This window comes from Lipophrys pholis, assembly GCF_963383615.2.
Source record: "Lipophrys pholis genome assembly, chromosome: 17".
In the NCBI taxonomy this organism is placed as follows: Eukaryota; Metazoa; Chordata; class Actinopteri; order Blenniiformes; family Blenniidae; genus Lipophrys; species Lipophrys pholis.
In genome coordinates, this window is record NC_137643.1 from 17,168,541 (window position 1) to 17,193,558 (window position 25,018).

General features: G+C 43.0%; 4 protein-coding genes across 9 annotated transcripts; 3 read left to right on the forward strand and 1 right to left on the reverse strand.

Moving 5' to 3' along the window:
- Nucleotides 1-1,905: 1,905 nt before the first annotated feature.
- LOC308123262 (uncharacterized protein) lies at nucleotides 1,906-4,237 on the forward strand. 2 transcript variants are annotated; one of them, XM_080485670.1, is made up of 6 exons: nucleotides 1,906-1,984; nucleotides 2,811-2,851; nucleotides 3,056-3,093; nucleotides 3,177-3,559; nucleotides 3,651-3,780; nucleotides 3,882-4,237. In XM_080485670.1, exons 2-5 carry the CDS (start codon nucleotides 2,829-2,831, stop codon nucleotides 3,777-3,779), a joined length of 573 nt encoding a protein of 190 aa, XP_080341796.1. In that variant the 5' UTR covers nucleotides 1,906-1,984; nucleotides 2,811-2,828; the 3' UTR covers nucleotide 3,780; nucleotides 3,882-4,237. The 2 variants fall into 2 exon arrangements, with proteins under 2 accessions (XP_080341796.1, XP_080341797.1); XM_080485671.1 differs by having other exon boundaries at nucleotides 1,954-2,402.
- Nucleotides 4,238-4,863: 626 nt separating this feature from the next.
- On the forward strand, nucleotides 4,864-7,058 carry LOC308122426 (uncharacterized protein). The gene is made up of 5 exons (XM_080484215.1): nucleotides 4,864-5,117; nucleotides 5,238-5,257; nucleotides 5,349-5,460; nucleotides 5,555-5,725; nucleotides 6,123-7,058. Exons 1-5 carry the CDS (start codon nucleotides 5,115-5,117, stop codon nucleotides 6,747-6,749), a joined length of 933 nt encoding a protein of 310 aa, XP_080340341.1. The 5' UTR covers nucleotides 4,864-5,114; the 3' UTR covers nucleotides 6,750-7,058.
- A 3,053-nt stretch (nucleotides 7,059-10,111) lies between these two features.
- On the forward strand, nucleotides 10,112-13,918 carry eif3i (eukaryotic translation initiation factor 3, subunit I). The gene is made up of 10 exons (XM_080485020.1): nucleotides 10,112-10,695; nucleotides 10,979-11,159; nucleotides 11,263-11,328; nucleotides 11,401-11,550; nucleotides 11,639-11,766; nucleotides 11,845-11,955; nucleotides 12,041-12,130; nucleotides 13,409-13,482; nucleotides 13,552-13,644; nucleotides 13,722-13,918. The coding sequence occupies exons 1-10, from the start codon at nucleotides 10,693-10,695 to the stop codon at nucleotides 13,801-13,803; spliced, it is 978 nt and encodes a 325-aa protein (XP_080341146.1). The 5' UTR covers nucleotides 10,112-10,692; the 3' UTR covers nucleotides 13,804-13,918.
- Nucleotides 13,913-24,515, reverse strand: hdac1 (histone deacetylase 1). Of its 5 annotated transcripts, none has more exons than XR_013936181.1 (13): nucleotides 24,413-24,515; nucleotides 22,850-22,962; nucleotides 20,810-20,927; nucleotides 20,663-20,737; nucleotides 20,445-20,583; nucleotides 20,197-20,338; nucleotides 20,026-20,118; nucleotides 19,835-19,943; nucleotides 15,553-15,933; nucleotides 15,315-15,470; nucleotides 14,650-14,695; nucleotides 14,270-14,378; nucleotides 13,914-14,188 (listed from the first exon to the last, which is right to left on the reverse strand). XR_013936181.1 is itself a non-coding variant. In XM_080485019.1 (12 exons), the coding sequence occupies exons 1-12, from the start codon at nucleotides 24,459-24,461 to the stop codon at nucleotides 14,351-14,353; spliced, it is 1,449 nt and encodes a 482-aa protein (XP_080341145.1). In that variant the 5' UTR covers nucleotides 24,462-24,515; the 3' UTR covers nucleotides 13,913-14,350. The 5 variants fall into 5 exon arrangements, 2 of the variants coding, with proteins under 2 accessions (XP_080341145.1, XP_080341144.1); XR_013936182.1 differs by having other exon boundaries at nucleotides 13,918-14,188; nucleotides 15,282-15,470; XM_080485019.1 differs by having other exon boundaries at nucleotides 13,913-14,378.
- Nucleotides 24,516-25,018: the final 503 nt, after the last annotated feature.

A 25,018-nucleotide genomic window follows, 5' to 3' on the forward strand; every position in this document is an offset into this window, starting at 1 on the left:
TGGCTGTGATACATTGTCTGTCCAGTAGGTGTCACTGTAGGGCAGGTTTTGAACCTCTGACATGTTGGCAGGAAATCCATGTGATTTTAACCTCAAAAAAAGCTATTTATATTTACTCATTTATTTATTTTAGTACCACTGTGGCATCACAGTGGATTTCCACATTTAAATATGTGTGTCTCAGGGATGAAATCGGTTACACACAGTCCTCTTCTGCTCTGCTTCGTCCAACCTGAAGTCTCAGGCTGAAGCTGAACTCCCATTGTCCAGCTGACATTGGGATTAATACGTTTTTTTGTTCTCTAAATTCAGTCCCACCACTAACAGAAACATATTTGTGTTGAATATACATATTTTGAGACCAATGAGAAGGCCTAAAATAGTTCTGATGTGATAATTATGACCGAATTCCACCAAATGAAACTATTCTTCAAAAGCGTGGCAAACCAAACAACAGCTTATTATTATCTGTTGCACCACTCTCACGTTTCTGGGACAAACAAAGTGTATGACATTGCCAGGGCCATGCCCTCAGACTTTTGCACAAGATTTTAATATCTTTCATACTTTTAACTTTTGACAACTATCAACTGGCCAAATTTGAGGTCTCCTCCCCCCAGGATGATTTGGCTCTCGAAAATTTGGACCAAAATTGTACAAAAATCTATTTTCTCTGACTGAAAGCTTTTATTTGAAATTCACGTTCATTCGTTAATCAACGATCACGCTTCAAAAACGTCAAAACTTTGAATTGGTCCTGTTCACTGTGGTGCGCTTACTGAGCATGGTCAATTCTAAAACATTATGACTTTAAGGAAACAGAACTTTTTGCCATTTAAAAGTTATTTTTGATTAAAGCGTGCTTTGGAAACACTTTTTTGTTCCTGTTGTTATTTTCTTATTGCAGCATCCATTTCGAATTGAAGGCTGCCATTAATGGACCAAAGATTTTGATTTTAAAAAATGAAGCATAAATTCAAAGAAATAAATAGAAAAGGGACACAGTTTGCAGGTGAGGTCTGTGAATGCTCATAGTAATTCCTATTCTCCTGGTGCACAGACCCTAATAACATGATTAAATACCTTAAAATATAATTTAAAAAAAAATGGAAAAAGAAAATAATAACATTATTATTTGCCAGAATCTGTCCCTGACAAAGAATGTAGAGTCAAAGTTTGGCTCAGTTTTTGATGGATTTATCGTGCTCATAGATTAACTACAGAATACAGTGAACTAAAATTAGATGATATTGTTACTGTACATATTAACACATATAAAACTATATGTCTTTAATACAGAAAGATAATTATAAATTATGACTATTGAATATTATGGAAGGGGTAGAATTAGATATATTTTACTTTTTACTTCTCCCTACCCCTTTTCAGGCATGTTAATGATGTATTATATATTATTGTTTATTTATATGCTAAATATATTTTATATATATATGGAGTACACATGACACACAGATTTACACTTTTCCAGAAAAGATGGCAGTGTTTGAATCACATAGTGTTGTTGCTGGGAGTTTAATTGCTGAAATTCAAGAATCAATTAACATATTTCTTTAAGACTGTCTGATACCAATACTGTTTCATGTTGTCATGGCAATTAATTATTGATGAGGAAATACTGTATCTGTGTGAGGCGTTTAAAGTCCACCATAAAAGTGTGACATTCTCCGATGGTTTAGGTTTGTTTTTCTCGTTTCTTTTCCCCCTTCGCATCACAGGTGTCCCTCTGTCTTCACTGCCTGCGTCCCTCACTTATAGCTCGTTAATCTCGCACGTGGTTCCGTTTCAAAACGAGAGTCTCCTCTGGAGCTTTACAGTCGCTTCGCAAACTGATATGTGAATGAGGCGACAAATTACTACTTTCTTGTGTACGTGAACGCACCACGAGGAGGCGTGGCCACACGTCTCTAAAATCGTGGCGTTGACGACGACGTCGGTCCAGTGGAGGCAGGCAGGCGTCGCAGAGGTGAGGAAAGACTTCCCAGCTTGATTTGTTTCCTATAACGATTTATAATCTCCTCCGGTTTGATGAACAGCTCTGGTCATATATCGCCATCGTTGTTGTTCAGTCCCGCTTTGTTTCTTTCGCTTTCGCTTTCAGAAATCAAGTTGTCGTGAATACTACTAGTTTACTTGAGGCTGAGAATTAATCTATTTGTGTGAAAAATATCGCGAACCTGCATGCGGCGCCTATCAAACACTAGGGGTTTGCATTTCCGGAAGAAAATGCATATATGATTTTTGTTGTTGTTGTTGTTTCTTTTCTTTTTTTTCTTTGTTATTGTATAACAAATAGTGAACATCCAAACAGTGCAACCAAACATCAAAAACAACAGACAGTGCTCAGAAATAATACATCCATGTAATCTTAAGCTCTATGACAGGTAATTATAAAGTTTCTGCCTATAACAAATCCAAATAAGAATGACAATTTGTTTTTCCGGTTAAGATAGTAATTTGATGAAAAAATAAACTAAATGGCTTCAAACATGGTAAAACATGCCATCTCATAAAATATTTGAAGATTCTGTATTGATAAATTTAATTATTTATAAGTTACAATGATAAAAAAAAAAAAGCTAAAGAGGCTTGACTTCTTCTTTTTTTTTTTTTGATAATGTGTAGTGAATGTAACAGGTATGAAAAGTGTCACTATCTGTGTTGAATAATGGGCAAAATTATCTTGTTTTTTAATGCACAGAAAAATGGCCCAGGACTTGAAAAACACATTTTTAAAACATAACGTAGAACACGAGGTGTAATAAAGACATTAATATAGGTTTCTTTTCCAGAACTGACACAGAGACAAGATGGCAACGCCGGCATTTATGAGGTAAAGTATAACAATTTTGTGTTTCTTTTGTTTTGTTGGGGGCAAAATCAAAACTTGAAATGCATATAGACCCTTTGAATAAATGTGGCATTGTGTTTGGCGGTCCTAATCCCCATGTTGTTATTGAGGAATAATTACACCGCAGATTTCATGGTGAGCATTTTTGCAGCCTCGACTAATTTTTTTGTGTCCTTGTCTTTTCAGTGCCGTAAATGATTTGGAACCCTGCAACAGAGTCACAGGTAAAGCCCCCTTATGTGTTTTTATTATTAAGCTTTCTTGGCGTTATTTTTGATTTACTTGTTATTGTTTCATCGGGTTGCAGGTCAGGATTATTTGCAGCTTGTTTCCAGCTTCGTACTAAGGTACAAATATAAGGAGTTCCCCTTGACGGAACCAGCCGGCGCCACATTGAAGATCTGTGAGCTGGAGGACACCGTCTACATAGAGAGACCAGACGAGGTGAACGGCTGGGGAAAGTTCTACCTCCGCGACACCGTCGACATGCAGGTTGTGGGTGTGGTGACGGGCATCTCCTGCCCCGGCGACGAGTTTGTGCTGATGACGTGTGGGAAAGCAAAGCTGTACGGCTACGACGGCGAGCAGCTGCATGTGGTGGCTCCAGAGCTCCGCCAGGTTCTGCGCGACAAGAAAATCGACTATCCTGCGTCGGAGAGCTATTACAACGGCGAGGCGTTCGGACATATGGTGAGAAATGGCAATCTTACTGCGACTGAGCAGAACTTGCATTATACCAGGGTTAATCACATGAGCCTTTTTCTTTTTCTTTTGTGTCCAGACTAAGTCGGACTGGACACCCGTGAAGTCGGGACCCGTCGGACGGCGTTTGGATGAGGACTTTAAACGGATGGTCCAACAAAACAAGGACGCATTCATGCGAAGTCTTAAGTCACCAGCACACTCATAAGGTGTGTGTGAGACTGAATATTTACGGAGAAGTAGTTCTATCCTGACTCGAGTAGCTCACGAAGGTAACAAAAAAACGTTTGTTTGGTTTTTTTTTTGACAGGTGCTGCTGGTCCTCGGGGTTTACCCGAAAGAAAGGACGTCCGTTGAATTTATTAAACATTACTGACGCATGCAGCAGAAACTGTCTTCATCTTCTTCCTCAACGCTGATGCCGACACTGGACGCGTATCACGACGACAACTGCTTTTAGACTTAACAGGTTTGCTGCCGAATTGTCCTTGTATTCATCATCTCTGGGCAGGAGTGTCACTGCAGTCGGCAGAAAAGGAATGAAAAGAAAGTGAAGAGGAATTTCAGGACGAGGAAAACCGAAGGGAAAAAGTGCTTTCTATCCAGCTCATTTTCATGCACACAATCACTCTTTGTGCTCACCAAATAAAGTGTTTATAAATTAGACTTGTGTTGTTTTGAGTATTTCCTCCACAGCTTGTCACGTCACACACACAAACACGCCGACAGGCACATTGTAGGTCACCAAATGCACGTTTTTGCTTTGAGTTAGGAACCCGGAGGGGAAAAATAAATAAATAAATGTATATATATATATATATATATATATATATATATATATATGCACAGGGAAACTATGCAAACTCATAACGGGAAGGCTCTTAAGCTCAAACCTGATACCAGGTTTATTTATATAACACGTTTCAGCAACACTGGCAAGGAGAAAGGGGAATTGACAAGAAACTATCAGATGGAAAAACCCTCAGTGAAATCTAGAATGTCATTGAACTGCAAAACCTTAACATACAGAGCAACAAAAAATCATTCCTGCCTTCACGGAAAAGCAGCAACTAACAGAAAATACTTCATCCGTGTTTTCAACGGACTCCTGGGGACACAAAGCAGGCTGGATTCAGATGACCCGAGAGGTCTGGGTGGTGTGTTCTGGACGTAGAGCAGGGGTGGAAAACATCGGGTCCGGCCAAACCGCCTAGTAAATAGTAACATTCCAAAGAGAACACCGATTTCTTTTTGAACAAATTACTTATGAGAAGTGAATGCAGCACATAATCACATAATCTGTGAACACATAATGTGAGGGTGAGATTCTGTTCTAAAACTCCAGGAACGCTCGTTCTTATCTGAAATCTCTCCTGTTGTGAGTCTGATGTTGTTGTTGGATCACAGTGCAGCATGTCGGTGTGGCGCCTGGACCGACTGAGCCTTTCCAGTAAATCACATGAGAAAACCTCCAGTGGGTGTGGCCTTATGAATAAGGCCGACCCTCACAGAAAGCTTTCTGTTTCATTCTTACAGCACAGCCATGGTGAGTATCACAGCTTTTATCTTATCCTGCGTCGAATGTTTTGTAATCAGAGTACTTTTTAAACTATGACGAGGGAAACGTCTTAACTCTCCCGCTTTCTGCTTTCTTGACTCTAATCAGGCTGAACGAAATCCAACCAGGTGAGCCACTGAGCGTGTCTGAAGTGCCGGATGTTGAATCGCAGTGCAATCATTGACTGTTCAACTTGTTTTTGTTTTTTTTTCTTTTTAGAGAAGAAGAGTTTCTGGTACAGCAACATGCTTACCGAGTAAACGCTTTCCAGTTTATTCACAAGATGCTGACGTGGTGTCAGACGAATGAAACCAAACTCTTGATGGATGAGGTACTCGAAGCAGTTTTCCTGCATTTTGGGGCGGTTGTTGTTTATAAACCCTGCGTGGCAATACTTTGTATGTTTGTGTTTCTTCATCCCACAGATGCTGCACAGCATCTTCTTTCTGGCGAAGATCTGCAGCGTCCCGTTTGCCCCAGAAGAAATTATCCCAGATAACAGTATGTTACAGGCCTTGTTGGAGAAATATCCCAAGCCTGTGAGACATCTGTCCCAGTTCCCCAAGAGGACTCCGTTCTCCAGTGTGCTGGACATGGTGAGACTTGTGCAGTGGGCCGCACCGGAAAACAATAACCTGAAAGGATTCGGGGGTATAAGGCAGAAATGTTCCAAACTTTTCGGTTAAGATTTTTACGATGGCACTGACACTAAGACGGGAAAGCAGTCGTTGAGTTTAGAGTCGGTGTGCGCAAAAAAGAAAAAACGAAAAGAGGAAGTCATTTAAACATCCCACATAGAGACATGTTTTAAGATCAGACTGAGATTAGGATTCAGGAAGGAGTCGTCAAAGCTGAGAGTACAGTCCGTTTGCAGGAAATCGTGTGTGTGTGTGTGTGTGTGTGTGGGTGTGTGGGTGTTTGGGTGGGTGTGGGTAAGTCAATGTTAAGTAAATTTTAATTTATAGGAACGTTGAAATCCTGATGTTGTTGCAGGTCCTTTTGAAGGAAGAACCAGAAAATGAGGCCAGAGTGAGGAGGAGTCTGCAAGATATTGTCACCAGTCTGGAAGCAACTTTTCCCGTGTCGTCGACCGTCTGCATCTCCCAGAATACCAGGGATCCGAGTTCGAGGAGACACTACGGAGTCTCCATGTCCACCACTGGCTGTAATCCCCGCGGTCTCATGATCGCTGCGTCCTGCTGCGGCCCCTGGGATGATTACGTAGCTGGTGCGGTCATGACCTTCCTGTCAAACAAGAGAAAGAAGAGAACCACTCCGGAGTTTGACGGGGCATTCAAACTACCCGAGTATGTCAGATGCGAGGCTTTTGACATCAGCACCGGTGAAAGAAAGGCTCCCTGCCGATCATGTGGGAATATGTTTGGCCTGCCCACAGAGGAAATCAAGGAGTGGCCCTATGGCAACTGTGCTGAAGCTGAGAGTGTGAGCAACCTGCTGAAGCACGAGAGCGAGGTGAAAACAGACGTGATAATACCGTCTCCCACTGGCACAGACGAGAGAAGGAAGAGGGTCCAACACGATGTTTGCGACAAGCTCAAGGACGTGGTCAGAAACGTACCTCTTCAATTCAATTGGAGAGGTGATTTCTACACTGCTTAGACAGCGTTTTGCTTCACCTCTTCATCATTATGTTCAGTACTCTGCTTCCACGCAGTCTTTGCGGCCAGCAGCATGATGAGGAAGCAGTAACGACCTCTGTGTTTTAGTATTACCTGCATGACATGTAAATCACAAAGTTATCAATAAAACTACGCCGTGCTGTTAACCTGATGAGCCAATGTGTGAATAAATGTCACGCTTTGGAACCAACTGAAGAGGCTGAGTTGTGCTTTTGTCTGTAAATCCATGAGGTCGGTGTCTAAAATAAAGGTCATTGGTGCCACATATGAACAACCTGGAGAGAAGAGCAGACACTGTCGCTTGAATATTATGTGAGTAAGCTTCCTATACTGAACACTTATCACAGTGGTACAGTGAACGGCTGATGCAAAGGATTGTGGGAAAAGCTCCTCTCACTTTGTTCACGTGTTGTTGTGTCCACATAAGGGTCGAGTGCGTTGTGTGCCACACCCCGAGCCCTCTGATTGGTCAAACAGTGTTGTAGATTTACATATATTTAGATGAGGAATTTGATTAGGCTTAGTCCGTAGAGTAAAATGAATAAATAAATAATCATAAATAATATTAATCTGATTGATCAGAGGTGGGTCTCCTCTATCCAATCAACAGGTTGCACCGTGCACGTATCAGTCGCGCACATCCAGTAAAAGCTCCGCTGTTTAAAACAACGTTATGCGACAATACGCAAGATATTTAGCTATTTGAGTGATAAAGACGAAAGGTTTACAAGCACTGCCGCTTAAACACTGAATGGAAACTTTCGCAGGGTTCCGCTGCCTTTATGACCAAAAGAGACATTTTCATGATTTTACACCAAACCAAGTTTGTCTGCAGCCACAAAACACACGTTAGTGATCTTCACTGAAGAAAAACAGCTTTCATAAATCATTGTGCATATGAAAGATAACGTAGTAACTACATATTAACTTCACTTGTATTCACGACTCGGCTCAGATTGACATCTCTAATTGTTTGTGCAGCTCTTCTCACACACACTCACACACTTTTTTACATGTCATGAATGAATAGATAAATAAATGCACACACGACAGAGAGATCCAAATGAATAATCAAATTGTTTTACTATATAAAAAAATCATTCATATATTTATCAACGTGCCACACCACATGTCTGTCTTTGTTAAAGACAAAGTATTTTTTTTATTTTAAATGTTTTTCTCACCACAAACAGAACAGGACAGTAATATCCTGAACAATTGAGGACTTGGACGAGCTTTGGATGTGTCACTGCAAGCGTGACTTCAAGCAGGAGACTCCTCGGGAGGACGAGTCCCGGAGGGAGCAGTACCGGCGGCGACACGACGAGCGCCAGGAGCGACTGACGACGCTCGCGTCTCGCGTCTCGTCTGCACGCGCCAACAAGCCCAAAGGCAAGCACGTCTTTTACTGAATCACGCTCTGCGAAATTCAAATCTGCTATCCAGCGGATTTATCTAGTCCCTGATCAAAACCTCTTGTTCTCCGGGATCCTGTGAAGTCTACATAATCATAATAGTTTTGTTTATAATTTTCCATCTGTTTCATGACTGCTTGTTCATCTGTGTGATTGCTTGTCTCCCCTGCCTCGCCTGACTTTTTTTTTTATTTTTATGCTGTAAAGCACTTTGTGCAACATGTGTTCTGAAAAGCGCTATATAAAGTTATTATTATTATTAATATTTTTCTACAATCCTGAGAATGTACAAGCGAATAATCACAATCTTAGCACACACTCATGTTGATGGAGGTTTAATACATTTATCATTAATCTCTTTAATATTTACATGTGCGACTGCAGTGATTTCTATTTATGAACACACACTTTCACCCGAAAGACAAACCGATTAAAAACATTTTTACTGGGGATGCACCGATACCGATACCAGCATCGGGTATCGGTTCGATACCAGGCATGAGTACTCGTACTCGTCTGTTCACTCGGTCAGTGGTGTTTGAAAGATGGATAGAAAGAACAAGGTGGAGGAGAGAAGGCGAGAATTAAAAAGAGGAAAGTTCTGGAAACAGATGCAACAAAATGTGCTAAGATTGGCAACTTTTTCATTAAAACCAGCCACACAGTTAGAAACTGCAAATGAGGACGATGGAATGGGTAAGATATTTAACTTTGCCACCAAAGCACTGTTCAATTTAATTATCAAGTCAATGAATTCTGTGGCGTTGTGGTATATAACATAATAGTGTATAATTTAAATAATAGTATGATGCAACACCACATAACTGGGAAACTTTGTCTTTTGACTCCTCAAAGACCAGATCCAGCAGCACCAGGCAGGTCAGACTGATCACAGGATAGATCATATTGTTGTATTCAATATAATGAAAAGTAGGACGTAGACCTGCTCCATATGAGAAACGCCTTAAGATTCTAGATGATTCAGCTCTACATTTATGAAACTGAGCTGAACTTTGTAAAAACTGGAGATTTGTGCTGAGAATTTAGATCATTTTAAAAAAGGGATTGAGTGTTAGAAGCAGAGCCAGTGGTGGAGGGGTTGATCCCGTCACTATGGAAGGATCAGGCGAGCTGCAGTGTGCGAACAATCAAGCAGTACTTCCAATACATGAGAAGTTTCTCAACAGTACATTTGATTAAAAACAGACTCAGGAGCACTTTGACCAGAAGAAACTCAAGGCATTCATGCTCATGAGCACTGAGGAAGGAATCCTCGTGTGTGGACAATGATATTGTCATAAACAAAGTGGCACTGCTCAGGGTTTATTCATGTTTTAGGGTCGGCCATGTTTCTTTGAAAAACAGATGCTAGTGTTATAAGGAAGTTCATTTTTTAATTCCATGTTTTGAATCTAATATTTTATGTTTTTGTTTCATTTTAAAGGTTTTGATATCTGTTAACACTTATTTGAAATGTAATTTCTAAAAACTATAAATAAAAGATGTATAATGTTGGTGAACTTGTGTTTCATTATGAAGCAACCCTCACTTGCAATGAATTGGAAATATTTTAGAAAAATACATTGAATTAAAAGGCTTTACCGAACAGCGGTATAGACTTCACATGTAAGATTTAATTACATGATTTTAATAGGTCGTGATCTAAAGTGGGTCTGTACGGAAGAGTTTTAGGGCCACTGTAGAAAAAAAAAAATTCGGAGGCTAAAACAAAAAAATCTTCGCGGCCCCAGAAAAAGTCGAAAATCAAAGTCGAGATTTTTTTTTTTTCACGGAGAGACTGTCTATCCATCCCTCATCATTTGCCCGTAGATGTGAATTCACATTAAATCACTTAATTCGGACTATATCGGGTTGCTTACTGCTTATGGACATGTGATTTTACACAGGATTTCCTTGATTAATAAGAACACATTTAAATAAGCAGCCCAGGATCCGTGCCTTTGTCCTTCGTACTCGACGAACTTCCGCGACGGAACAACGCAGCAGGCTGCTCTGTCTCTTATAATCCTGACACTGATGATAACTGCACCGAGTTTATGAGCTACATTCTGTCCTGAAGCATTTTTTCATCACTTCATTAAACCGCCTGATGTGCATTTTGAGGAAGCAGTCACACGCGCTGGCATGTGGATGGACGGACTTTTTTTCCCACCGTGAAAAAAAAAATCTCGACTTTGATTTTCGACTTTTTCTGGGGCCCTAAAACTCTTCCGTAGGGTCTGAGGTCTGAAACTCCAGGGCTGAAAATGAGTTCCACTCCGGCCCTGGTTGTATTATAGCAATAAAAGTTGCTTCCGGCATTTATACATCAACAATAATAATATTTACCGGCAGGAGGCGCACTGACAGCAGCTCATCGATTCCGGAAGTGACGTAACCTCTCTTTCCGGTGGCTGTTTCTTCTCACACACGAGTCTCCGAAGATTTCTAACAAACCGGGCCAGACTTTACTCTACCGGAGCGACTGGAGACACACACCGGGCAGAAATGGTGCGTGAAGTAGCCGGAGAACATTTGCTATTATTTATATTTCAACGTTGGTTTTTGTGGCGACTCACGTTAGTTAGCTTAGCTCCCCCGCTAGCCGGCCGGTGCTAACATGTAGCTGCTGTTAGCTCTTTGGTTCGTTTGTGCCGTTTTTCTGTTCATAGTAGCAGCAGTGGAGCCGTTGTCATGTTGATTTACATTTTCCGACTTTGGCCCGGTGGGGTTTATCTTCTAAATAGCTCCATCGGAGAATACGTGGTCATAAAATTGCTCTTGTTGTCTGTAGAAACCCATCCTGCTGCAGGGCCACGAGCGGTCCATCACACAGATCAAATACAACAGAGAGGGAGACCTGCTCTTCTCTGTGGCCAAGGACACGGTCACCAACGTGTGGTACTCTGTGAACGGAGAGAGGCTGGGCACCTACAATGGACACACGGGAGCTGTGTGGTGTGTGGACTGTGACTGTATCCTTCTCCCGGAGCCCTGCTGTTAATGACACATCAGATGGGTGTGACTTTGTGTTTTACTGCTGGTCGTCTTGTGTTGATCCTTAACTCGTCCTCCCAGGGGACACTAAAAGTGTGTTAACAGGATCTGCAGATAACAGCTGTCGGCTGTGGGACTGTGAGACTGGTAGGTTCAAAACTGCGTGCGCTCATCTAACAAAATAGCAACGATCCTCATGAGACTCCTCCCATGTAACAGGTAAACAGCTGGCCCTTCTCAACACCAACTCGGCTGTGAGGACGTGCGGCTTCGACTTCAGCGGCAACATCATCATGTTCTCCACAGACAAGCAGATGGGCTACCAGTGCTTCTTGAACTTCTTCGACCTGCGGGACCCGCAGCAGATCGGTGCGGCGGTGCAGTGCACTACGGTCCTTCTGTAGACAGATACACGATGGGGTTGAAGCGTGATGACGAGCCTGTTTTTTGTCCACAGAGGACAACCAGCCCTACCTGTCGCTCCCCTGCAACGACCACAAGATCACCAGTGCCGTGTGGGGCCCTCTGGGAGAGTTTGTCAACGCCGGCCACGAGAACGGAGAGATCAACCAGTTCAGTGCCAAGGTTTGTCTCCGAGCAAAGGGACTGAATGCTGAGAGACTTGAACCCGTCTTGAGTCTTCGAATGTGTTTGCGCCAACAGTCGGGAGAGATCATAAAGACCGTCAAGGAGCACAGCAGGCAGATCAACGACATCCAGACGTCGGTGGACCTCACCATGTTCGTCACTGCTTCTAAAGACAACACAGCCAAGGTACCGCTGACCACATCGCATTCATTTGTGGATGTTTAAATCTGTGGTTCGTGTTTGGGTTTTCATTCTTCTCCTTCCCTCATAGTTGTTCGACTCCACTTCTCTGGATCACATCAAGACTTTCAAGACGGAGAGGCCGGTCAACTCTGCCGCCATCTCCCCCATCATGGATCATGTAAGATATCGCAACCGGCACTTAAACCGAGCATCGTACCAGGGCACTTAGGAAACTTTTCCATAAGAATAAACCAGGAAATTACGAAACCAAAGTTTAGGTCTCAACAAGGAACTGATTATTTAGCTGCAAAAGATATTTTAGCACAATCCTGACTAAAGCAACCAGATTTCTTGCGAGTACAGTTGAATATCTCTGCCAATCCTCAACAATTTTGATATTTCACCAACGTTTAACGTAAAAATATCTCATAAATGTTAGAGGGTTGAATTTAATTGTTTCTATGATGCAGGTGTGGACATTTCTGCATCGATGCAGCATCAAAACATAATCCGTTATAATGAACATTTCCACACACACAAATTCCTCCAGCTTAACTTAGACATTTTCCACCCTTTTGCAACTCTACATGGTCCCATCACCCCGTTTAGTTTATTTCTCCATTAACAATAGTTTCAGAGTTATTAATGTGAGTCTTCCTAAGCAGGCAGTTCCTGCAGAGCCGAGGGAAATCTATGGGACGTGTATTTTCTAAACATTTGTAAGGCTCCGTTCACGCCACAGGTCTTGATGCTCAATTGTGATTTTTTTCACGTCATCGGACCGGATTTTTGGGCCCCAGAACGCAGAAAACGACGCAAAGTCACGCCATTTACATATGGCACGCGGGTCAGAACCAGGGTTGCCAGGTGTGAGTCACTGTTTCCAGGCCCAAATCATGTTAAAACTATTACATGTGTAATAAAGAACACACCATAAACAAAGTTAAGAGGTAAGAGATTTTGGCTCCCCAATTGGGGGATACCATCATATCTGGCAACACGGGTCAGCGTGTAGATTCACTTTCAAGTGGTTGTTGACTACGAGCCCACAAATTCTAGACATGACGAGGGAAAGAAGAGTGAGGTAAAAAGAGGGCTCAGCTTTTAACATGTTGGCGGCGCCGTTTATCTGTGACGACAGTCAGACGTTAATGACGAAGCAGCCGCATGCAGAAAAATATCCGAATTGGTTACACATACGAACGAGGCCTGGGTCCAGTGTCGCATTTCCCTGCAGTGTGAACGAGGCCTAATATTCAAATGCATCAACGTGGTTTATCAGAAGCTTCTAATTTTTGATGAGGTGGAGTCGATTTTTCCTCCAGCTTACGCCGTAATCATCACCAAGGCTTTGTTTTATTCGAGTTTGGTTTAGAACCTCCGAGAGCTGAGAGGAAATCAGAGTAATGCTCTCATCTTTTTAAGCCTCATCACATTGGGTTGCGTTGTGCTTCAGGTGGTGATGGGAGGTGGACAGGAAGCCATGGAGGTCACCACCACGTCCACCAGGATCGGAAAGTTTGAGGCCCGGTGAGTCAGTGTGTGAAGCGTTTTAACTTGAATTAAAAGAGCCGATCAAACTGAAGTCGCTCTTTTCAGGTTCTTCCACGCTGCCTATGAAGAGGAGTTCGGGAGAGTCAAAGGTCACTTCGGCCCGATCAACTGCGTGGCGTTCCACCCCGATGGAAAGAGGTGAGGTTTTAATCTGAAGCGCGATCGACGGCTTTCGGTTTCCAGCTGCTCACATCCGTTTTGTTTCCTCTTCACAGCTACAGCAGCGGGGGAGAGGATGGCTACACGAGGATTCACTACTTCGACCCGCATTACTTTGATTTTGAACTGGAGGCGTGAAGCTTCTTCATATCGACTCACCACTTTGATAATCTGAACTCTTGACTAACATGGATTAAATCCCATCATTCCGCCAGCGATCTCAATAAAGTATTTCAACACAAGTCCTAAGTTCCTTTAACGTTTTATTACAAAGTTGCGGTCACACATTTTCACGAGGGAACGACACAACACACTCCACTTTGTTTAATGGTATAAAATCTTCTCATTCACACGGCGACATAGAAAACACTGCAGGTTCAGGTGGTCATGATTCAAATAAGTTACTTGGGAGGGCATGCCAGACGTGCTTTTCACTCGGGGTCATAAATAGATGTTTAAAAACTAAACGGGAAGCGTCTGCGTGGAACTTGTAAACCGTCTCGGTGTGTGTGAAGCAGAGCGGCTACACACTGCAGCTGCGAGGAGTTTCAGACGAGTCGGAAACTAGAGGGAATCGGTGTGCAGCAGCTCTGCTTCTGGGAACGAGAATAGAAAAAAAGGTCCTGGAATGGGAGGGTTGGAGGGGCGGAGGAGGGGGTCAACAGATAAACCTCCTGTCTCTCCTTCAAGTAGTCTTCACCTCTTCTTTTGGTCTGGAAGGGAAACGAGTCCAGTCACTTTCATTGAACGTTCACATAATTGAAAAAGGAGCACAAAGAAGATAAAACTTAGCGGGCGCATTTCCTACTGAGTGAGGCTTTATTAAATACATTCTGGTTTTAAGTTTGAAGACTAATCTTGAGTAAAGTGGGTTTAACTTTTACGTTAATCAGACTAAAGTTCATGGTGATGAACGTGAACTGGCGACGCATCAGACTGAAAATGCCCACCCTCCAATAGAAACCGATTTTAAAAGTGTCTCACCCCGACGTGTCCATCTTCTCCTCCTCCTTCTCTTCCTCTTTCACGTCTACGAGACAAACATCTTTATTAGTACAGAAAAGAGGTTTGTGTTGAAGCTGCTCCTCCAGCACACATTTGATTTGTTGTGAATCAAAGTGAAATGAAGTTTTCACAGTGCACATCATCTCACGCCGAGGGAGGACATTTTGCTTTATTTCTGGATTTCCTGTATTCTCTCGTTAACGGCGCCTCGTTAGATCGTTTTATTGGAACTTAAAGTCCGTGATCCAGGTGCCCGAAGGTTCCTCAATTTGATTTCCAAGAGGAAAAGTCCAACACAATGAGCTTTAACCGTACACAACACAAAGAATAGACAATTACTGAAATGTTAAACGTTTCTCTTCTAAAAGAGGCTGCAGCTCAGTAAACATCTATTAGTCTCATAGGAAAGTAGCAGAAGTTAATTCTTTCAGGTTCACTGAACCTTTAAATCAGGATTTAAATTCATTTGCAGCACAATTTCATTTTGTCTTTTGTCAAACCCTAGAAATGGTGCTGAACATCAGTACATTTCTTAGCTGGTCACATAAACTCGCTGCCGCTGATGGAGGATTTCTGGCCGTTAATGTTTGACGGTTCTGCTTCAGACAAACCTGCTTCTGGTGCGTCAGGCTTCTCTCGCTCACCTTTCTTCTCCTCTCCCTCCTTCTCCTCCTCCTTCTTGACTCGCTTCACCTTCTTGTGATTGGCCGCGTTCCGGCGGCCTCCTCCCTGACCTTCGGCTTCGTCCTCAGAGTCGGAGAACTCCTCCTCGCAGGCTATCCTCTTGTCGTGAGCGCGGACTGAAACACAAAATGAGACCCGTGAGCTTCGCCGCCGTGGCACCCAGAGTCCCCGGTTCGGAGAACCGCCCGTGTCCCTTACTGGAGACTCGTTTGTCTGGGTCCTCCTCGTCCTCGTCGCCGCTGTCGGGGTGCGGGGCGTCCTCGGGGATGGCCTGCATCTGGACGCCGGGGGCGTGCGGCAGCATGCGCAGGTTCTCGAACAGCCGCTGCTTGATCTTCTCCAGGTACTCGTTGGTGTTCTGGTTGGTCATGTTGGACGGGCTGATGTGCAGCTTGAAGTCCGGCCCAAAGTACTCGAAGTAGTCGTTGTACGGCAGCTCGTTGGGGATGGAGCAGTCCAGGGCCACCGCCGTCTCGTAGGTCCAGCAGCGCGCCACGTTGCGGATGGTGTAGCCGCCGCCGCCCAGCATCAGCAGCGGCAGGTTGAAGCCCTTGATGTACTCCACACACTTGGCGTGGCCTGGAAGCGGCGCAAAAGGTGTCAAAGTGTTAAGGTCAGAGCCGTGAGGAGATGCGCCGTACAAGTACAACAGTATAAACCCTCTCGCTGGAGGGACTAAGACCAGTACCGTCGCTCTAATGGGATCTTATTAAATAAAGGCCATCAGTTTCCTCTTTCCTATAAGCTCAGACTCCGCCGTACTCGTTTCGCCTCTGCTCGACTCAGCCTCAGTTGTTTTCCATTACAATGTAGTATGACCGCGGCGTGGGTGGGGGCATCTGAGCTTTTCCCAGTCGTGCACAAGTAATCAGCCCCGATGTGATGGAGCGAGTGTGCATTGGAGATCAGCTCAAACATTAAATAATAAATAGTATATTTTTTTGTTCATTACTATTACAAAATATAGTTACGATCGTGCTTCACTGTCCGGTGTTTCAGTTTCACTGGTGCCCCTCTTAACTGGGGACTTCTACCACCATCGTCCTTTTACAACGTCGCTGCTCGTCCGAGTTCGTCTCAGTAGGTGGCGACTCCCTTTGAGCCTTTTCTTGTTTGCATCGGTGACAGAGTTGATCCCCAGTTTCATCTCGTCTGTCGTCTCTCATGCACGCAAACAGCTTTTAACAGCATTTGCATTCCCGTTTGTCGAAACGTTTGGTTTGTTGTTGTCCATGACGGAGACAAACGGCTAGAAAACAAAAAGGAAAAGACAACGTCCAGCAGAGATCCGTGTAGAAAACAAGAGTTACACATTTTAGAATTTACTGGACTGATCCATTAACTCGTCCCGCCTGTTCATAGTCCGAATATCAGCACTTCTTAAAATGGAAAGCAGGCAGGCATGTCCTCATTTGATTAGAAAATGCACAACATGAAGATGGAAATACAGACCGAACTTCACGTTTAACTGAGACGCCGATCCGGCGGAGAAGCTGAGGGACCGAACCAGTAAGTCTGAACTCGCTCACTTCATTAACAAATCAGTAGTGAAAGAATAACTAAACACTTGAAATGGTTTTCAGAGTGACGCCGACGATGGAGGTTGTGACGCCGCTCGTCCTGATACTCTCAGGTTAGTTACAGGAGATCAGACAGGAAACGTGAAGAAAACTAACAGATTCAAAATAATTCAAACTACAGCAAAGACCGGTTGAACTTAGGTCGCCGTCATAAAATCTGTGAAATACTGAATAATTAAGGGGTGCCGTTCAGACTGGTGATGGAAAGAAAATATTCATTATTGCATTTTTATATTCTTTAGAAGTTTTTCCTCTGAGTTTTTTGTTGTTGGAAAGTAGACATAATCCAGGTTATTCCATAGAAATTATAGGATGGACATAAATGAGCTACTTTATTCCTTTTCTTGGCCATTCAAGGTGAACAGTATTTGTTTGTTTTGAATTCTGACCAGAAATGAGTCCTTTCATTGTGAACTTGATGGAATTACAACACAACGGCACACGTAGATGTGGGTGATCCAACATGTTGACTAAAGAGGAAAACAAAACAAAAAAGCCCTGAAACAAACTTCCTCAAGAAAGAAGGTTAACCTGCGTCACAAGATGTGCCGGTCCAACATCATATGGAGCCACAAACCTGGTTAAAAAATATATTCTGAAAATGTTTCTTGGTGCATAATAAAATCTGATGTTTCAGAACATTTTGTAGCTGTAATCTAGATATTTCATAATCTTTGAAATTGCTTTTGTATCAATTGTTCCTTATTAATTTGCCATAGATGTTGCTTGCTTTATCCATTTGATATATTTCTAGGTAATTTAATGTGCTTATAGCACTTTGAGATTTTTAAATGAAACGTGCAGTAGAAATAAAATATTATCCTCCAAATGGTTTCAAACAGATTTAGCAGATCATTTTCCCTCTAATTCGTTTGTTGGAGTTTTGGTTAATTTATCCATTTTTAAGCAATCCTAGCCAAGCAATAGTCGGCTCACAAAATAAAACACTGTCCAGGATTTCCTGAAGGTCACATGGAACCACAACAGACGGGCTCCAGAGCAGCAGGTTGCAGACCCAGACCTCTGATCTGCGACTAAATGAGTCTATTCACATCAAATTCTCCCTCTCTTCCTGTAACGTGTCAAGTTTCTTTCTATATCCGGAGGGTTTCATTCTGCATGTGAACGGTCAGCTCTGGCAAATCATGCAGACGTTTTGCACGATGGAGGATTCAAAATGTCAAATCTGGAACTCTCCCTCGGAATGTGTTAAATTATTCAAACCCCACCGTTTGAGATTATGATTTCACACTTTGTTCAAAACAGAAGAAATAAAATTAAAAAAAAATATTCTCATGTTTTCCATCCAGGATTTCTCGCTCAGTCTTCCTCCTCACAGTTCCACCTGGTGAACCAGAGGAAGTCCTGGACTGACGCTCAGAGCTACTGCAGGGAGACGTTCAGCGACCTGGCCTCCATCCACCACGGCGGAGACAACCGGAGGCTCCTGACAGCGGCACACGGCAGGAAGGACTCCGATCACTGCGTTTGGATCGGACTTTATGACCAACTGGATACGTGGAAGCTGTCTGAGGACGCTGGCTTGGAGGTGAAAAAGGATTCCCTCGAGTGGCACCGAGGACAACCCAATAATCTGAAGGGAAGCCAACACTGCGTATTCATCAACAAGGCGGGAGTTTTAAACGATTACAACTGTGAGACTCGTCAACATTTCATCTGCTATGATGGTAGGAATACTTTAAATCTTCCTCATTAGAACCAGTCACCTAATCTGGTTTTTAAATGGGAAATTGTTCAGTTTACATTTGAATGACTGGTAAATGTAAAACCTATGGAGACCCCCGAATCCTTCTCGCAGATTTTAAATCTAATGATGAATCTCATTCTAAAAGACACCAGCACGTCCCGTCACGTCCTGGTGGAGGTTCAACTCGGCTGGCTGGAGGCCCAGTCGTACTGCAGGCGGCACCACACGGACCTGGCGAGTCTGAGGAGCAGGGAGGAGCAGGAGCACATCCGACGCACCGTGAGCCGGGAGACTAGAGTGTGGGTGGGGCTCTACAGAGACCCCTGGGCCTCCTGGTCTGACCGCAGCGCCTCCAACTTCACTAACTGGAACAGCACGCAGCCGGGTAACCGCGGGGGGGACCGGCGGTGTGCGGGAATCCTGCTCGAGACGGGAAAGTGGGTAGACGAGAGCTGCGATGAGGAGAAACCCTTCTTCTGTTTCCAAGGTGAAGTCCAGACTACAAGGTTACGCCTGCATGTGAAAATACTCATTTTGTAAAATCGTGTTCGTTTGGCGCAGAGACGAGGCAAAAAAGACTGAGGGTGAAGATCAGAACTGCGACCGACGTGAAGGACGAGGAGATCCAGCAGCAGATTCTAAAGCAGGTACGCAACGCAGCACAGCGGAAACTACACCGACTAATGGAGAAAAATCACACGTTTCCCATGATGCACTTTGTCTAGCTCCGTGCCCACATGCTGTTCGAGGGGCTGAAACTCTCCAGAATGTTTTGGGGAAAGATCCACGTAAAGGACGAAGAGGAAAACGGAGGAGACGGTACGGAGCAGCTGTGACGAGAAACATCAAACGTCCCGGTAAACACCAATATCGTATATATTCTAGTTTTAATTCTTCATTTACAGATTTATAATGTGGATCTTTTAAATTGCTGACATTTCAACCTACTTTTTTTCTCCCTCCAATCAGCTTATTGGATCTCGAGCCGTCCCCATGGCGTCGTGAAGCGGTGAAACTTCAGAGCTGCAGCCCGTGTGTGTGTGTGTGTGTGAAGGGCCTTGCACTTGGATTAATCAGGAAAATATTCAATCACCCAATTCTGCATAATCTCACACCAATCTAGACATTTAAGATTTGCGTTACATAATGTGTGTATGATGAATAAATGTCTAAACCGATGCGGTGTTTGTACCTTTGATGGTGAGGTTGAAGCAGCCCAGTCGATCTCCAGACAGAGAATCGGCACCACACTGCAGGACCACGGCACTGGGCTGGTACATCTCCATCACTTTAGCCATGATCTGACACGCAAACACGGAAAATTAAAGCAAACACCGATGCAGTGACTTCACAGAAAGAAGGAATAAAAGAAGCTAAACGTACAGGTTTGAAGATGGCCTCGTAGGACTCGTCGTCGATTCCATCTCGGAGAGGATAGTTCACAGCGTAGTACTTTCCCTTTCCCGCGCCGATGTCCTGCACGCAGTGAACGCATCATTCAAGTGAAGCTCATGAATGCTAATGGCCGAAACAAAAAATGAAAAGCAAACCAACCCTCAGGTCTCCGGTGCCGGGGAAGTACTCTCCGTACTTGTGGAAGGAGACGGTCATGACCCTGTCTGTGGTGTAGAAGGCCTCCTCAACGCCGTCTCCGTGGTGGATGTCGATGTCGATGTAGAGCACCCTCTGGTGGTACCTGCATGCCACAACAGAGGCCGATGAAACCGATGAAAAATTGGAGGAAACTTCTCCAAACAAACTAGAACTCTCACTCATGTGTCGGGTCTGGATGTGGGGCTTACTTGAGCAGCTCCAGAATAGCCAGCACGATGTCGTTGACGTAACAGAACCCGGAGGCCTCGGACTTCTTGGCGTGGTGGAGTCCTCCGGCCCAGTTGATGGCGATGTCCGTCTGCTGCTTGTTCAGCTTCACGGCTCCAGCTGAAGGAAACAAATGGAGTTTATCTAGTTGCACGTTTTTGAGCACGTTGTTGTCAGAGGTGCGGTTGTTTCAACGTACCTACAGAGCCCCCAGTGGAGAGCTGGCAGAACTCAAACAGCCCATCGAAAACGGGACAGTCCTCGCCAACATTGACTGCAGAGAAACACGAGAAGCCTCACAGCAGCTGAACGTGAGGAGAACTTCAGTGAAGCATCGGACACTCACATCTCTGCATCTGTTTGCTGTACTCCGACATGTTGTCTGGTCGGATGGACCGCAGGAACTTGATGTAGTCGTCGCTGTGGTACTTTGTCATTTCCTCACCGCTGGCTTTGTGTGGTCTCTGGAATCCAACGGTTTCATTTAAGACTGCAACATAATCTGGCTCCAAGCAGGGATAAACCACTGATAAATACTCAACACCTGCTTCTGTTAGGAGCAAATGATCAACAAATGACACATAACCAGCAAAATAATCAAAAGATCATGAACGGAAACGCCACCACCAGCAAAAACTATGTGGTGGCGATCTGAATTAAAAGAACTTCCACAGGAGAAAAACACGCATTTTATCTGAAAAGCTGCTGAATTCAACACAAAAACTTCTCACTTTGAACTACTATCATTTACAGGACGCGTATTTAGATTTTACTGTCCATATTAAAAACATATGGTCCGTGGGCCAAATCCGGCCCACCAAAGAAAATGTAAACATTTCAAAGAGTAGAAAACACAACACTGCGACCCGAGCAGAGACATCGTGATGCTGCCATGACAGCGTTTCACTGTATTTTGCATCAGAAAGTATCTTTAAAACTGTCTTTATATTGAAATTGTTGCAATTTTGGGGCAGTAATTGTTTGGTTGTGTGAAAATAGACATTTTCATCACAAGTGCCACAAAAAATAATAAGCTCATATTTGAAAAGGTTATTATGGCACTATTTTACCAGTCAGGACCCCTCCAAGATGAACTTTGGCTGTTTGTGGCCCCTAAATAAAAATGTGTTTGACACTTTTAATCTCAAGAAAAACAACTGAATTTTAACTGTTGTGAGCTTTAAATAAAAAGGAAAAAAAAGAAGCATGCAACAGATTTGTGTCAAATAAACAGTAGAAGTAAATAAAACTGCATTACACATGCAATGTTGTTAACTATCCTGATTCAACCTGCAAGTTAACAAGGGGTCTTTATGTTTTGGGATCTCTATCAGAATTTTTTTTTTTTTAAAGTCAGAACTTGTTTTCAGTCATTTTTCTCCCGTCTTGCCTGTAGCCGCCAGCTTTGATAGAATAATAAATTACAAAAGTCAAACACAATCCTGTTCAGTGGGACTCCGTCTGAAACCTAGAGTATGTCAATTCATTGCATCTTTTATACAAAAAGTGTATGTCAACATCAAGCAAAATATAAAATGAAACATTATGCAGCTTCGATTATTAGGAACATCCATCCATCTTCTATACCACTCCATGCTGTGCAGGGCCGAGGGCAGGACACCCACTGGACCGGGGTAACAGTACATCACAGAGACCGATGACCACACACATTCACACCTAGGGGCAATTTTGGGTCACCATTTAACCTTAGATTTTTTTTTTTTCTGGACTATGTACACACAGGAAGAAAATGCAAACCCCACACAAAAAGGCAGGGCCGGTATTTGAACCTTCTCGCTGAGAGCGCACTAACCCCCATGTCAGCCCAACCATGTTAAAGCTGTAGAAACTTCCAAGCATCCAGCATGACCAATATAAAGATAAATTTTGGTTTTGTAGACAAGAGCTTCTACAAAATACACAAGACAATCAAAACTTCTGTTATCTCACATTGCTGTGATGAATACCAAGCAGTGGTTTTGAGCATCCCGACCCTTCAAACTGCAACAGAGCCGGGTATCATAAGGGCCTGTGGGCTTGAGCGGCGCTTAGTGTGTTGCTGGCAAATCAAATGAATCACATTTATTATTGGCTTTATTACATCTAAAATGGTCTCATTTTTCATGTTATTGGATATTACTACATTTTTAATTGTGTGAAGCATTTGTTACCTCAAAATTTGTTTTTATTTACCTATGTACGGAACTCAGAATTGAGAATAATGAAGTCATGATTCTCAGACAAAGATCGAGACTCCCTGAAAAAGGGATGTGGAGCAACATGAGCTCATGAAAAGTGTCTTTGGGCCAGGGAGTACTTTTGCATATTTAGAGGTCAGATCAAGCTAAATTAGAGTAAAGAGCAAGTTCATTTGAAAGTAACTCACATAGATCTCCATTTTCCTGTACAGTCCGTAGTTGAGGAGGAGGTTGTGCGTCATGCGGATCCGGTGCGGTTTCATAGGATGACCCTGCCCATAGTAGTAGTTCCCCACATCGCCTGTGTGAGGGGAAAAATATCATCATCCAGACTGTAACAAAGTAAAGAAACCACAACAATGCTGTTATACTGCACTTGATAAATCTCAATGAAACTAATGTATTTGGACGACAGCAGGTACTTTTGAGTCTTGCCGTTTCAACAAAGTTTTAATCAAAACTAACATTATTAGGCAAGATTATTGAAAAGGCAGATTTTATAAAACCTGACACTTTCGTAGCACAAAGCAATGACTTTAGCGTTTTACGAAACAGCTGAATGACATCTATCCTAAAGCCTGAGCAGTGACACGTCCAGAGTTTCAGTTTCAGTAGACGTTCGTGTCTCTTTCGACACAGTTGACCACAACATGCTGCTCGACAGCCGTGAAAAAGGGTTGACAATTTCTGGGACATTAAATTTGCAAGATGGGGCCCATTCTGTGTCAATAATTATGAATCTGAATGGATGAAAATCACTTCTATTCCTTAAAGGACCCACTATTCAGCCTGTTATTTAACATCTACATTGTTCCCTCTGGCCGAGATCATGGAACATTACAACTTCTAAGATAAGATATAAGACAAGATATCCCTTTATTTATCTCACATGTGGAGAAATTTGCAGTGGTACAACAGGATAGTAAAGAGAAAGAAGCACACATAGCAGAAACTAAAAAAAAAAGCAGATACAATACAATATAATAAAAAAATATGCACACAGTGCCTATGAGTGTAGACATGTGCAGATGACACACAGCTGTGAATACATTTGCCTTGCTTGTCTGAGTGCCCTTGTATGACCTGATATTAAACCCCGATCATCTTTTTCTCAAGCTGTTGTTACTTCTCATAACCTGGCATTCACATAAATAAAGACGAAATGATGTGTGGACCTTTATGAATCTGTTATATTCAATAATTCTGCTCTAACATTAGAATGAATGAATGAATGAATGAATGAATGAATGAATGAATGAAATCGCATAACGATTCCTGTAATTCACATTAAAGATGTAACTTTAAACAAACGCTGCTTATGTTTGATATAATAAAAGGAGAATCCTCTACAACTTGAGGACAGCGATTAGCACGACCTGGCTGAAAAAGAGTAACACCGGTGCAATGATCGGAAGTTGTTAGCGGCGGTTATACGTCCCTATGCTTCCCTGAAAGAACTACAACAGATAATATGAGTCTATCTCACGATGCAATAATGTGCACAAAATGCTAAGACACATGATGGATGTGAAATGCAGATAAATATAGAAGACAGTTGTCAATGTGATAGGAAACAGGAACGGCTAACGTTAGCATGCTAAAGCCGGCTGGCGAGCCGGGCATGCTAACGTTAGCCTGGACGGGAGCCACAGCTGAAAATGTCACTAAAAAACAAATTGACACCGCTAAACCTTCACTCCAGAGTCTGTTCGAAGCAGAGAGAAAACCAGGTGCTACGTAGTGAGATTTACCGTCGTAGTAATAGCAAACTTTTTTCTTTGTTCCTTGAGACAGCGCCATTTTACACGGGTTACCTTCCTCTCGCTCGGTTTACTGCTCGCCGGCTTTTCCCTCGGACCGGGAGCCCCGCCAGCCAATCACAGAGGCGCAGCCGCCCGCCCGGGAGGTGCCGCATTATCAACCGAGCCGCCCCGACGAGGCTGCAGACAGACCAGAGTGTCTGGATTCAAATGTGTTCATAAAGAATAAAATCACTATTAAGATAATTAATATTATTAATTGAACAACTCATATAGATTCAAACCGTGTTAGAACAGTAGAACATATCATTTCTGTGTTTTTTATTGTTTTATTGTATTATATATGATGTAATACTACTACTACTACCTCTACTACTACTACTACTACTACTACTAATAATAATAATAATATTGATAATAATAATAATTTATGTCAAAGGAATGCATTTCAAATAAATGTTTCTGCACTGCAGAAACCAGCAGGAACTGTGTTTGGGATGCAAATCAGATTAAATAGAGCTGCGCTATTGTAATGTGTTAAAAACACAGTGGGATTCAGATAATAGCGAGATCACAGCTCACATTTAGTCACACCAA